Source organism: Pseudonaja textilis, chromosome 4 (assembly GCF_049901715.1).
Source record: "Pseudonaja textilis isolate UNSWEBS1 chromosome 4, rPseTex1.2, whole genome shotgun sequence".
NCBI lineage: Eukaryota > Metazoa > Chordata > Lepidosauria > Squamata > Elapidae > Pseudonaja > Pseudonaja textilis.
In genome coordinates, this window is record NC_141993.1 from 3,358,638 (window position 1) to 3,373,932 (window position 15,295).

The window sequence follows — 15,295 nt, forward strand, 5'->3', positions numbered from 1 at the left end:
TATCAAGTTTCATTAACACAGACTACAATAGACTAGCTTAGTTTAGTTAGCCAAAATATTTATTATTTTTATTTGTCTTATTTATTAAATAACTATCCAAAATAACTCTGAGCAGTTCATGTTATGAACAAGCAGCACACTCATATTTTTGCATTTATAAAGAAGTAAGCAAAAAAGTAAAAAATAGTACAATGAAATAATCAATTTCTAAATTCTGATTTAGTGTGCCTCAAAACATGCAAAGCTAGTTTTAACAGCTATTTTTACTGATAAACTGTTTGAGTATAATAAATATCTTAGTTTATCTGGCTTGCTGATCTGCTCACATCAAATGAAAATAAAATTACTTATGGATAGAAGCAGATGGTCTTTTCAATCTGGTTAATTCCATACATTTACGTTTTGGTTTAATACACTTTCTTGATTTTAATTTAATCTAGGATTATGTTTTTATGTTTTAGCCAGAATATTTAAGCTTCTTTTATACACAATTCTTGTTACACTGTATCCAACTAGTTTTGAGGAATTTTCTTGAACCAAACAACACAAATTGGAACAAAAGTTTTTTTAAAATTGATCATAATTTTGTTATTTAGATCGCATTCCAAAAGATCCAAGGTTAATTAACTTGACATTTTAAAATTAACTTAGAATTCTGAATGCAATATACAGGTTCTAAAAGAATTTCTAAATGCCTTCCATAAGGAAGGGTAAAATATACAATAATTAGTTTCATAACATGCTCTTCCTTTTTATTCCTGGGTGCTCTCTGTCCATGGTTATAAGAACAGTCTTGTGCAAAATGTAGAAAATCAAATTCTTCTATTCCTACAGAATAAATGTTCAGTTGCTCTGGAATCAAAAGCCTGCTACCGGAAGCAATAGATTTAAGGCCCAAGACTAACACAGTAAAAATAGATGCATTTACTTCAGTCAGTTATCTATAACGACCAGGCGTAATGTTATGAAAACTTTAAAATATTGAAATGTGTATCAATCCTAATTACTTTTGTGACTTTCTGTACTGTATCTTAATTCATCAGAAAGTCCAAACAAAATTATGTACCAATAAGACTACTGAAGAACTATTTAACTTTTACTAAAGACAGAAAAGGCAATGTAGATTATTCTTTAAAAAGAGATTTTTCATAAAACGTGATAAATGAATGTGATGCTCACCTTGACAGTGGGATAAGTCTTGTGCCCCTTCTCACTAGATGCTCCAGGCAGCCCACCATGTGAGGGCCCTTCGCAGCCATAACGGAACCGGAAACCTCTCTGCCAAAAACGGTAATTCAAGCAGAGCCATTCCATCAGAAACAAACAAACAAACAAACGGCTAGGAAAAAGTTTGCCTACAATACGATATAGATGGGGAATGATGGAGTCCTTGATGCTGTCTGAGCTTGGTTGTTGCAACTACACTGAAGATGTTACCTAGCGTGGTAATGAAACATCTGCAAATAAATAAGCGCTGAGAGCACAAAGTTCAACGCTGTGAACCCACAATTCGACTCTGAGCTACATATATTCTCTTCTATTTATATAGTTGGGGAACCCAGCATCTTTAGAAAATCCTTACCTGTTTTGGCTGTTCAATTATAGTGAGAAACGGGCCTTCAACTAAAACAAACAAACAGGAAGATATTTAGAGTATCGCAATGTTAAATGCACTTGTAAATTTATGTAATACAATTTAAGAGGAACAGTATTAACAAAACACATGGACATTAGCTCCTTCCCTCAGTTATCTATAGTTCCACATTCCCCAGGATACATAACTTACCAAAAAGTTCCTTACCTGTCTCCATGAACAGTTCTTTCTGCTCAATCAAATGAGCACCAAACTGAAAATCGTCATAGTCTATCCCATCTAAGCACTGTATACAAACAAGGATCAAGAAGAAAACCAATCATCTTAATGCCCAGATGATTGAAAGCATTATAGACACAGCACTATAAAGATTCTAAATAAGTCAGCAGGAATGATATCTACCTTGTCTCTGTTACTAATGACAACTAAATGAAAACATTGGGAACCAAAAACAACTTATCTAAGGCAAGATCTCCTGAGCATCTGATAGCACAGAATGCTCCCATCCAACCCTCTGCACTGGTGTACACTACAATTCACATAATAAATGCACTTTGAATACCTACACTCTTTAAAGTCAGGCAACCCGAAAAACCAATAACTAACTAAACAAGAATGTTAGATGAGTTTCTTAGGGCATATTTCTCTTCTGGAAGAAGGCAAATATGAAAATGATATCACCAATAAGTTGTTTGGGGAAAAGAAAAACAACAACCATTTTATATATATATATACATATACACACATTGTATATACATACATAATGTATATACATACATACACACACACACATATATATATATGTTTTCCTAAGTTTTCACGGGTACTTACATGTATGGTATTCAGCTTTGTTCCGGTATTTTCCCACATCATTGTAGTTGTGCTTTTAAAGTTGTAGCAACGTTTCGGCAGAATCTCATCTGCCATCATCGGGCTTCTGTATACTGTATAAAGTTGCTACAACTTTAAAAGCACAACTACAATGATGTGGGAAAATACCCGAACAAAGCTGAATCCCATACATACACACACACAAACAGTTGTAGTACAGAAAACACAGAGCTATTCCTTTTTTTGTGTGTGGCAGGCACCTCAAGCATTATGCTCTGGACGGACTGTTGTGTAAGGCATATTTGCTTGCCTTGGGCCCAACAACAAATAACAAAGGCAGAGAAGGCAACTTTTGGTTTTTATTTTAAGCTTTCTCATTACCCCAAAAGATACTGCAGCTTTGCAAACTTGGGACTCGAAGGCAAGGCAAGGCAAGGCAAGGAGGGCCCAGACTTCACCCAGATCACAATTCAAAGTGACCTGGGAGGGGGGGAGAAAACTTGCAAGCAATGGAAGACTCACCGCGGGATAGCTTTCACCATCCATGGAGGATCTAGCTGATACTCGGGGAATTGGCAATACGGCTCTGCTGAAGGAAACAAAACAGACGGAGGAACTTAAAAAGACGAAAAAGCAAGCGCACACGCTCGGCTTCTGCTGCTGCTGCTTCTGCCGCCGCCGCTGCCAAAGGAAGCCTGGGGGAAACTGGGCGGGCAAGGCGGGCGGGCTGGAAAGTCCCTAGAAATCCAGCAAAGCCCAACGGAGGGAGGGACAGACGGAAAGGCAGGCAGGCTCTGCCCCGCTTTCTCGCGGCTTCTGGGCAGCGGCAGCGGCAGCTCCCTTCCGCCTTCCTCGCAGCCTTCTCCTCTGCGGGCCCTCTCGTGGGGGCGGGCCGAAAAGCGCGGCCAAGGGGCGCTTCTGGGGGAGACGCCCAGCCGGCCTTCCGAGGAGTCGGGGGGGACGGGGGACGGGGGGACGGGACCTCATTCTTCTCCAAGCAATTGGGAGTCAGCTTGGCCCCCGCCCGCTGGTCCTTGGCGCGGGGAGGAAATGCCCCGATACCCTGCCGTGGTGGCATTGTGGCCGGCGTGCTAGGTGGTCGTTGTTCGGGGGTTTCAGACGGATCGCTGAGTGGCAGGGAGGGCAAGAGAGGAGGAGGAGGAGGAGGAGGAGATCCGCTTCCGCTTCCCCCCCAGGAAAATGGAAGCCCGGGGAGGGCGTCTCTTTGGAGGCACCCTAAAGAGGCACCAAAAGTCGGGTTGGAAGAGCCCGGCGGCTGCTCCGGCGGCTGCTGATGCTCCGGCTGCGCTACTCACCAATAATTTACCGCCAAACCTCTCTGCCATCCTTGAGGCCAAACTTCCCCGGCCTCGCCTAAGCTCCTCCCGTTCCTTCCGTCGGGGTTTTTTTTTCCCTGCTTGTCAGCTGATTTCGCGAGGGGCGAACTCCGGCAAAAAGGTGCGGAGGGCGAGGGACGCCTCCGGGCAAAAGAAGCCGCCGTAGATCATCTGCGCGGCGAGCGAACGTTTGGGGCCTCTCGTCAGCCGCCGCCGCCTGGAGAAGTTTTTAAATCTCCGTTTCAAGAGAGGTTTGAAAGAAAAAAATATGACAGCAGGGAAGCGAAGGGGAGAAGGAAGAAATGGATTCTGGTCGGAACGAGAGAGAGAGAGAGAAAAAACTTGTTTGGCTCCATCCCTGCCCTTGGAAATAAAACTCAAAATTTGAATTTCTGAAATCTGCACCATGCTGCAAAAGTTCGCTTTCCTCTCGATCCCATTCCTCGGGAAAGAGAGGCTGCCTGGTAAATTGGTGAGTTGGGTCAAGTCAAATCTCTCTACGCTTGGAAGCAGAAGTAAGAAATGTTGAGTAGGGGTAATCCTGGACTTAAAAACTACAATTGAGACCAGAACTTCCCTTGTTTAGGTGAGGTTGTTAAGCAGGTCGTGCCCGGTTTTATAATCTTTTTATTTTTATTTTGCAAGTTATGAAGTGATTCGTGCCAGTTTTTCAGTGAATCGCATGGTCATTAAGTGAATCCAGCTTCCCAGTTGACTTCGTTGGAAACCAGCTGGGAAGATGACAACTGGAGATCATGTGACCCCCAGGACGCTGCAAATAATCTCCAAAAAAGATGAGCAGCACCTATTTTTTTTTAAAAAAAAATTTTTGGGTGGGGAAATCCAGGCTGGCTGAGAAAAGAGTGCAAATCATGGCGGAGGCTTCCCTTTCTTCTCCCCCCTACTTTCTCTCTAGACACCCTGGCTGGCTGTGTGGCAGGGCCGGGAGGGTGCGAATGTAACAAAAAAAACCCAAGGAGAGCTTGCCAGCTTGACTCAGCCTTGGCTTTCCGGCTGACGGGCGAGTGTCTTTTGTGAGAGCGCTACGGCTTTCTTTCAGCATGAACCCCCCCAGGGTAGGCATGTGAGGTTTGGCGGGGCTAGCCCGCTTTTCCCGCTGCCCTGAGTTTCTTAAAGCCGTGCCTGGGCGCCATCGCCACATCCTCCAGGATCCCATTCCCACCCTGCCAGCCCTCGTGTTAGTGAGGCCAGCATCGGTCGAGGCTAGGTCGGGCCAGTGTCTCATGGCGGAGAGCAGGTTGCGCATCTTCCCAAGCAACCAAGGCATGCCCAGCACCAACAAGGACCGGAGGAAGCTCCAGCAAAAGTGAGGCGCCAGAGAATCGGCCCCAGACGCTTCTCCACCCCCCCTCCGCTGTCGCCCTTACCTTCTCAGGACGGGCGAGTGAAGTGAAGATTTATGGTGAACAAATTTAGAGGAAAAAATGGTTATAATTAATGTTTGTATAAGGTTTGTTATTTGTATTTGAAAGAGATTGTACCCAGACAGTGCACTGCCATTGTGAATATGGAAATCTCTCTATATAAAAGTGAAATACCACACACGCATCCATCACAAAATCTCCAGAGCCATAAAGCCTACAAACCTGAAATTTGGCAGGTATGTTTCTCTTGGCTTCTAGGGGCTCACTGCATTTAGAAAACAAGCAGGTTGGAAAACATTGAGAATCCACTTCATTGTCGGATCCAAGCTTTCCCTGAGGAATTATCCCAAGGCATATCTCAAAATATTGGCCAGAAAACACAACTTTTGATGCAGAGCTTGGATTTTGAGAAGAACCACATTTTCATGTTCACCAGGGTGGAAAACATTGAAAAGCTGCTTTATTTTCCGATCCGAGTTGTCCCTGAGCAGTTATCCCAAGGCAAATCTCAAAATGGTGGCTTGAGCTCAATTCATCCACAAAGCACAACTTTTCACGCAGAGCTCGGATTTCGAAAAGAACCTCATATTCATATTACCCAGCGTGGAAAACATTGAAAACACGCTTTGTTTTTGGATCTGAGCTTTTCCTGAGGAGATATCCCTATTCCTAACCCGAATCTCAAAATGGTGTCTTGAACTCAATTCATCCAGAAAAGACAACTTTTCATGCAGAGCTCAAATTTCAAAAAGTTCATTTTCAAGTTCCCCAAGGTGGAAAACATTGAAAACCCACTTCGTTTTTGGATCTGAGCTTTCCCTGAGGAGATATCCCTAATCCTATCTCTAACCCTAATCTCAAAATGGTGGCTTGAACTCAATTCATCCAGAAAAGACAACTTTTGATGCAGAGCTTGGATTTTGAACTTTATTTTCATGTTCCCCAAGGTGGAAAGCATTGAAAACCCACTTCATTTTTGGATCTGAGCTTTCTCTGAGGAGTTATCCCAAGGCAAATCTCAAAATGATGGGTTGAGCTCTATTCATCCACAAAACACAACTTTTGATGCAGAGCTTGGATTTTGAAATGAACTTCATTTTCATGTTTTTCCCAGGATGGAAAACATTGATCCGCTTCATTTTCGGATCCGAGCTTTCCCTGAGGAGATATCCCTAAACCCTAATCCTAAACCCTAACCATTTCCCTTTACCCCTACCCCAACCCCAAACCTCACCCTTCTTACCTGACTTTCATTTTCGATCTTTTGAAGTGGGATGTCTTTTTCTGTTCATCTCTTGCGGGCTTCGGCCTCATGTTGTCATATTAATATAATGCATTAATAATAAAGATACAGGATAATAGCCTAAAAATACCTTATTAAAAGAGGTTTTTTTCCCCCCTTCTCCTTGTTATTCCTTCCTGGACCACAGGATGGCACTGTTTTCTGTTTCCCTTAGAAAGGCGGCCGAGAAAAAAGCTTTTCAAAAATGCCCTCGAAAAAGGTTTTTTTAAAAAAGGTGACTGCGGTACCTGCTTTTCTGTCCCTTAACGAGAGCGTTCGAGCTTTCGTAATACCGTATATTAATAATGTTAATAATGAGGCATTTCAATTAATAATGGTTCGGAATAATAAACTTTGAAACCCAGCGTGGCGAAAAAGTTGCCGCGCGAGGAAGTTGTGGGGGAAGACTTAAAACGAATGGACGGGAAGTCGGCTGTCATAGAAAAGTCATTCTTCTCAGGCACCAGGGGGGAATGGCCGCAGAGAACGGGCAAGAAGTTCACCATGCCGAAAATGTCTCCGTGAAAGGAAGTTGGGGGGATGACTTACGAAGAGGGATGGGAAGTTGACCATGGTGGGAAGGTCATTTTTCAAGGGCAGTAGGGGACGGCCGCGGACAACGGACAGGAAGTTCGCCTTGCCGAGAAATAACTCTACTATATTTTATTTCTTTCCTTTATTATCCTAACACTCATCTTGTCCGCTATATGCCTGACTGTGTCTCTTTCCCAAAAGACAGGCTGGTGGAACATCTTCTCAGCAGGACTCCATCTACATCCGTTCAGCGGCCCGGTTCTAGAAAGTGGAAGAAATGGCTGTTATACTGGTACCTTTTTTCACAAAAATAGGGAGCGGAAAAAGACAAAGAGCTACTGAAATTTCCTCTCTGTGTTTGGGGAAAATGTTCCCACAAGATGGGACCCAAAGTTTTGGAACTGACCCTGTCTTTACAAAGCTGTTCATCCGCCTGTCTCTTCTCCTCCCTTTCGGTTTTGGATTCTGCTGCTACTGCTTAGAAGGCCCCCTCACGTGTCCTTTGCCAATCTCTCCCTCTGGCCAGGAACCGAAGCCTACGGCCCGTAGGAATGGGACTTTCTCTGCAGGGCTACCGGATTCTGTGTCAGGACTCTGGAGAGCGGCTCTTTCCCAGACTCTCAGAGGACCGAAGAATAGGGGGATGGTTCCATCTCTTGGAGCGAGCTTCAACTTATCCAGACTCTTAACTGGAACTCATTTCAATGGCATAATGTTGCTCTAGTTTTCACTTGCTATTTGTCTCAAACTAAGTGCCTTCATGGTTTAAAAACCCAAAGTACTGGTGTTGCTCTGTTAAGGAGATTTTCAAAGTTTAGGTTATGGCTCTATTTATTGCTACAGTTTAATTTAGTATGCTAAGATTTAGGGTGTAATCTATAGAGTTATTTCAAATTTTACACTCGGTATGTTACTTTTTATCTAACTGGATTTGGTTTCTTCTACCATCAAGGTACCTGAGAATGATTATGTTTATAGCAACGTGAATGCCATTAAAATTCTTAAAACAAAATAAGAACCGGTCAAATTAAACCTCGGCAAAAGAGAGGAGTTCATACCTTGAGAGAAGAGAATAGGAGATCGCCTGCCCCTCCTGTATCTCCAAATACCAAAGGCTGCCCTTCTCTTTGGCTCCCAACCTTCCCCAGTCTTTCTAAAATGAAAAGCCTCAACCTCAGTGAAATTGCCCCCCAACTCCAAAAAACCCAAACCTCTCAAGGACAACTTATCTGTTTTCCCCGAATTCCTTTGTAACAGCCAGCAGGGCAGAGCTCACACAGAAAACACATCCTCCTTCCTCCCCACTGCTTTCCCCAAAAGGCTCAAGCTCTCAGCCAGCAGGCCTTTTATAGGGCTGGACCCAATCAGTGAATGCAGCTGTGACTGGGAGAATTGAGCAGATTGCAAGCCAGACTCTGCAAAAGATTCAAGTTGCATGTTGCCTCGAGGTTTGGCCTCATGTTGTCCTATTAATAAGGTGTTAATAATTAAGATATAGGATAGTAGCCTAAAAGAACCCATTAAAAGCGGTTTTTTTCTGCCTGCTATTCCTTCTTGGACCACAGGAAGGCCCTGTTTTCCAATTCCAGGCTGCAGCAGAACAGGCACACGAGAAAGAATCCGGTTTCAAAAAAATGCCATTGAAAAGGTGTTTTTTTGTGTGTGGCCGCAATACCAACTTACACCACAGGAGGGCGCCGTTTTCTGTCCCGTAGAAAGAGCATTCAAGTTTTCATTCGCCTTTTTAACTCGCTTTAAGAAGCGAAAGGAACTCCTTCTCTCCCTGTGTTGCGGCCCCTGGTCCTCCTCTGCCCCTATTAATGTTAATAAGGATGTGTTTTATCATGGTGATACAGAATAATAAACTTAAAATCCCAGCCTGGCAAAAAAAGTTGCTGCGCGGGGAAGGGGGAGGGAGGAGCCTAAAAAGAATGGACTGGAAGTCGGCCGTCATAGGTCGTTCTTCTCAGGCATGTGGGGGGAGGGGGGGGCAGCCGCGAAGAACGGACAAGTTCACCGTGCCGAAAAAGTCGCCGCGAAAGGAAGTTGGGGGGACGACTTAGAAGGAGGGACGGGAAGTAGGCCATGATGGGAGGGTCATTTTTCCAAAGGCACTGAGGAACGGCGGCAGACAGCGGAAAGGAAGTCGGCCATATTGGGAAGGTCATTTTCAAAGAAACTTGATTGTCTCAAGGGCAGCATAAGAGGGGCGGGGCTTTTTTCCTGACGCTCTGCTCTGCGGGCCGCGTTTCTCGGTCTCCTTGATCCTGGGTGAAAGTGAGGGTGGGGGAAGGGGATGCGTGAGCGATGTCACAGGGTTGCCCTCCCTGTTTTGGTTTTTTCCTAAACAATGAAACGTCACTGTGCACAAAAAGCATCATTCCCCTTCCACCACAATCTTCGGTAAATCCTTGCTTTCCCCTACTGGCTTGCGGCTGCACCGGGTCTTCCTCGCTTGGATAGGCCTCGACTTACGACCGGCTCATTTACGGACCGCTGAGCTGCCATGAAACTTTTCCACAGGCTGCTGTGACACCCCCGCGGTCACGGGCTACAAACCGGGGTGCTTGGAGACTGACGAGCTCTTAGAGTCATCATCCCCTTAGGCGTGCAGGCCCTGGGAACATGAGAGCCTGAGAAGATGCCACGGGTAAAAAGGGGGCGGGGTGGGGGCAAGGAAAAGCGACGGCGGCACCAAAGTCAAGGAGGGGGAAACAAGACAGACCACGCTTGAGGGAAGCGACGCCAGCATTTAGGTCACTTCCGCCCCCCTCCAAAGGCTTTGGGGGACGGCCACGTAGGACGGACCGGAAGTGCACTGTGCCGAGAAGGTCCTGAGAAAGGAAGTTGGGGGGAACCAAGAAAGGATGGGCAGGAAGTCCGCCATGCTGGGAAGGTCGTTTTTCAAAAGAACTGGGGGAGACGGCCGCTGTAAACGGACGGGAAGTCGGCCATGCTGGGAAGGCCGCTGTGAAAGGAAATTGAGGTGGGAAGCCAGAGAAGGGCCCAAAGGAAGTCGGCCATACTGCGGAGGTCGCTCAAATAAGCACTGGCATCGAAGTCGGCAGCCATTGCGGAGAAGGGCAAAGGAAGCGGATCGTCCCCTTTGAGGAGCGTTGAGTGGCGTTGCTTTTCCTGCTCGCATTTGCTTTTTCCCAATCAATAAAGCATTGTGCGTAAAAAGCATTTTTACATGTGTCTGCCTGCCTGCCTGCCTGCCTGCCTGCCTGCCTGCCTGCCTGCCTGCCTGCCTGCCTGCCTGCCTGCCTTCCTGCCTATCTATCTATCTATCTATCTATCTATCTATCTATCTATCTATCTATCTATCTATCTATCTATCTATCTATCTATCTATCTATCTATACTTCGGTAAATCGTTGCTTTCCCCGTTGGCTGCTGACTTTTGCTGCTTGGATCGATCTCGACTTACAACCATTCCTTTAGTGACCGTTGAGTTGCGATGGCACTTAGGAAAAGGACCCTGGATCTTTTTCAGAGACTGATGTGGAGTCCAGAATGGCCAGGGGATAGAAATCGGGGTGCTTGGGGACTGGGGTGCTCTTGGGATCCCCTTTGGGGTCTTTTTCCTACCAAGGAAAAAAATGGGGGCTCCGTCGCCGTAAATCGAGGACTCCCTGTACGTTGGACGTGGAAGCGGCTGGTGCCTTTTGAAGGTCCTATGAAGGAAATGTTATGTAAATGTAGGCTGTTGGCCGAGTCCCCGAATCTACCGTTTTTCCCAGGGATGCTGGGAAGAATTTATCCAGCGTCTATTAATTATGGGCAAGTGTGCAGATGCTATTCCCCCCTTTCTGGAATCTGTAAATATTTGGGCATCTCTCTCACTTGCGGGCTCCCCTCCTGTCCGTACTGCTTCCGTCGTAAACGCTGCGGGGAACCTGACCGAGTTGGGACTCGGTCTCTACGTCCGCTCAAATTAAAAAGGACGAGCGGGACGGACGAGGAACGGCTCCTGAAACGGACATCCCGATGACTAGGAACGCGGCCTTGCCTCAAAACCTCATTGCGAGTGGAGCCGAAGACCCATTTTCCCAGAATTTGGGAGAGAAAACGTGCACCTTTACTTTTGCCAAAGGGGATTCTGGGTCTCCTGGAAATACAAATCGCAGATGGTCTACCGGACTGTGTGCATCAGGACCCTGGAAAGCAGCTCTTTGCCAGATTTAAGAACCGGGACGGTGCATCACTTGGACAGAGCTTCAACTTCTCCAGACTCTTTAAGTGGAACTAATTTCAATGGCATAATGTTGGTCTAATTTCCACTTGGTATTATTTTTCCCAAACTAAGCGTCTTGATGGTTTAAAAACCCAAAATACTGGTGTCGGAGGCCTGCTCTGTTAAGGCTACTTAAATTGAGGGCGGTAATTATTGTTAGTGATTTTTAAAGTTTAGGTTACAGCTGTATTTGCTATAGTTTAATGTAGTACGCTAAGATTTAAAGTGTATTCTACATAATAATTACTAATTTTACATTTGGTACATTTTATACCTAGCCAGCTTTTGTTTCTTCTGCCATCAAGGCGCACCTCAAAATGATTAAATGTAATTTATAGCAACATTAACAGAATTAAAATTATTAAAATTCAGAATTCAGAAATTAAAAGCTCAGCAAGAGATGTGTTCTTACTTTGTTCTTAAATACCTGGAAAACGAAGGCCACTAGCATCACACGAGGATTCTGCTCCACAGCCCAGGAGCCATGCCAGAAAAGACCCTCTAGCAAGACTTGGGCAATCATCCCTCCAGTGTCTGAATTCTGTTCACTGGCAGAGTTCAACCTCCTCTTGTATCTCCCTCTGCTGCCTTCTCTTTAGCTCCCAATCCCCATTTCTCTAAAGTGAAAAGCTTAAACCTCGGTGAAACTGACAAAAACAAAACCCCACAATTCCTCAAGGGCAACTTATCTCTTTCTGTGTGTTCCTTTTTAGCATCAAGTGGAGCAGGGCACCCATCCAGCTGTGCTCTACGCAGAGCACCCAGGGAATGCATCCTCCTTTCTCCACTGCTTTCCACCAAAAGGCTGAAGCTCTCAGCCAGCAGGCCTTTTAAGTCCTGGCCCACACCAGGACCACATGGTAGATCAGTAAATGGGGTTGTGACTGGGGGAAATCAGCAGATTGCAAGCCAGACTCTGCAAAGACTCAAGTTGAATATTGCCTCCGGAGGCCGGCTTTTCCTTCTTTTGGGCCGGGCTGCTTTGGACGGTCTGGAGAGCAAGAGAAGGGATCTCCTGCCCTTCCTAACCCTGACTCGCTTTGGACAAAGTTGGGCGGACAAAGCTGCGCCCTTGGACTACCTGTTCTGTCTTGGTATTGCCAAACAGATTAGGTCACACACCATCAGCCACCTCTAACAGTTGCCAGCTGCTTGCAGTAACAAAAAGAAACAAACCTTTTAAATAGGATTTTAAGATTATCCTGTATCTTTATTATTAACACCTTATTCATATTAACAGGCTGAGGGGAAGTCCCTGTGCTGTGACACAGGACCGGGAAAAGAAATCCTGCTTCAAAAGCCTTAAACCAAGTTAAAGCCTATGATGGCCTATTCATATTAATAATGTTTTAATAATAAAGAATAATAACTTTAAAACGCCATTTAAAAAGTTTGTTTCTTTTATGGCTGCTATACCTGCATTGACCACAGGATGGCGCTGTTTTCTGGCCCTAATCGTTAGCGTCCAGGCCATGGTACACCTTTGTACCTCATTTTAAGGGTTTTGAAGCAGAATTCTTTCTTCTATGCCTGTTGTGTGGCTCCTGGCCCACCCGTTGCACTGCTATTAATAAGGCTTTTAATAATAAAGATACAGGATATTAATCTTCAAGTGGCAAACAGGGCCCACCATAACTCCATGAAGGGAAAAAAACATTGCAATATGTCACAGGACAGCCAGGCAAGTTGGCGAATTTGACAGTTAAATGTAACTGTTAAAATGTCTCTAATGCTTAGAGACAAGAATTCTAAATTCTGTTAGGGAAAAAAAAAGGTTAAACCATCAAAAAAAAAAATTGCCTGGCCAGCAATCCAGGTTGAAGAGAACCGTGTCCCAATTTTTTATTGTGACTGGTTTGTCTGTTTCTTATAACAACTTTACTTATGCAGCATTTTCCAACCCTGCCTGCTGGCTCTCTCTCCACACCCCCTGACTCCAGTTCTCTACCTCCTATGCTCTGTTCACCACTCCTATGTCAGAGCCACAATGCCTGTTCTAGGAAGGTCACCCACGAAGGATTGTAGAAAGGTAGCACCCACCCCTCTTTCCTAGAAGAAGGAAATAATCTAGACAATATTAAAAAGGCAGAATATTATATTTCCCTGGATGAGAAAAAGAGAAACGTGTTTTTAAAGACAAAGAGCAGCTCCCTGCAGCTCCCTGCTCCCCAGTAGATATTTGGTCCCCACGAAGACCGGGCCATCCTGTCTACAAGACAATTAGACCTTCAGCTCCAGATTAAGACGTGGCCTTCAGGACATAATAGGATTAGCTCTCTACCCACCCAGCAGCAGGACTCACTGCATTGTGAAATCACCTGGGGACATTGCATCACCCAGCTCAAGGCTCAACCAAACTTAATTCAGACAACCCCAAAAGTTAGTGATGACCCTTGCATAGACTCCCTGGGAGTCTGACAACCAATAGAATACATTTCTTACACAGGAACAGGAAGCTCAAGGGTATAAATACCTCTCCCTCTCAACCCCATGGATTCAGCCGCACCAGGGCCATGTGTTTTATGGTTCTGCTCCATTAAATTATCCTTCCATTCAGCCTCCATGTTTCCAGTGTCTTTTTTCTCTCCACTTGGGGAGATGGATATTTCTTCCAACAGGGTGGAGGTGGTCTTTTTCTCATATCTTAACCTCCACTGATAACTCGGCAACCTTTGGAAACAGAGCACCTGAACCCAGATGCTGCCGTCAGAGGAGACTCTCCAACCAATTGAGCCAGAGAATTAGGGCCATCAATGTATCCATGAGTTTTGGGTCACCTGGACCCAAAAGATTTGAGGTCTAGGACCCAAAAGAGTTGAGGTGTAGGAAGAAGAGATTAGACATCCACTTGTCTGGAATGGCATGGGGTCTCCTGCTTGAGCAGGGAGTTGGACTAGAAGACCTCCAAACTCCCTTCCAACTCTGTTACTCTGTTATGGCCAACTTCTGGTTGGCTGACACCAGATGGCAGTAAAGGACAATTTATGGGGGTGGTGGCGGGGAGATAAAGAGAGTGTTTTGGCTAGGTGATCTTCTTTCCGGCAGGAAACGAGCTGTCCAGGATTGAGCCCCTGGACGTGGAGATTTATGACATCAAGCAACGTTGTATTACTTCTATTGGAGAATGTGACTTTGTGGGGGTTGTTTCTAACTTCTAATATTATGGGGTAATTCTGGGTTGGGTCAGATCTGGAATTACCATGGACTTTGCCAATTGGATGTTTTCCTAAATAAAAGAAATCTTTTGGAAGATGGACTTTGTCATTTTTCTTTGAACGTGGATTTCATTACTTGGAAACCTGACACGCACATTTACGACGGTCGCCATGTCCCGGGAATCCCCTTTTGCGACCATCTGACAAGCAGATTCGATGGGGGAGCCAGATTCCCTCCTCAACCCTCTTAGTGACTTCACACCTGCAGCGATTTGCTTAACAGCTGCGACAAGAAAGGTCGTAAAATGGTGCAAAACTCACTTAGCAAATGCCTCGCCTAGCCACAGAAACATTGGGCTCGACTGTGGTCGTAAGTCAAGGGTTCCCTGTATTGTCCTGGTTTCTGTTTTCTTGCCAATGCTGGTTGGAGAATTCTGGGAGTTGAAATCCAGGCATCTTAAAAGCTCCAAGGTTGAAAAACACGGATTCGGGGGGGGATAATTAAGTGGCTTTCGTACTTAATTAGTCACGGCATCTCGCTGTCTCACAATACCACACTCTGAGGTAAACAATAACATGTACTGGAGATGAAACACCATCCTTAAGTATCTTGTAGCAGGAAACACCAAACAGTACATTGAAATTCCGCTAATTCCCCCCTTCACCCCCACCTGTTTCCTCATTGAGATCTGCTCGGACGACTATGAAGTCTCTGCTCGGCTGGCATCCGGATTGATGGAGAAGATACCCCTGCAGTTGTCGAGTTAGTCAGACGGTTGTTAAGTGATTCGGGCTTCCCAGTTGACTTTGCTTGTCAGAAGGTGGCAAAGGGGGACCACAAACCATTCCAACGGCTGGAGTTCCACTTCGACTTCTGAAGCAGCTGCTTCCAATGGGGCTCCTCACTCAACGTCACAGCCACATTTAAAAAGATGTAAAA

At 45.3% G+C, this 15,295-nt stretch overlaps 1 protein-coding gene across 3 annotated transcripts in view; it reads right to left on the minus strand.

Moving 5' to 3' along the window:
* The window catches only part of NFKB2 (nuclear factor kappa B subunit 2), a 48,026-nt gene extending 44,225 nt beyond the window's left edge, over positions 1-3,801 (minus strand). The window contains exons 1-5 of one of the 3 annotated variants that reach the window (XM_026714494.2): positions 3,742-3,801; positions 2,948-3,011; positions 1,802-1,880; positions 1,583-1,623; positions 1,180-1,278 (exon numbers count right to left, since the gene is read on the minus strand). In XM_026714494.2, coding sequence (XP_026570279.2) covers positions 1,180-1,278; positions 1,583-1,623; positions 1,802-1,880; positions 2,948-2,971 — 243 coding nt within the window. In that variant the 5' untranslated portion in view covers positions 2,972-3,011; positions 3,742-3,801. Of the gene's footprint in view, positions 1-1,179; positions 1,279-1,582; positions 1,624-1,801; positions 1,881-2,947; positions 3,015-3,741 lie in introns of all 3 variants that reach the window. The other 2 variants (XM_026714493.2, XM_087932133.1) reach the window with 2 other exon arrangements.
* Positions 3,802-15,295: the final 11,494 nt, after the last annotated feature.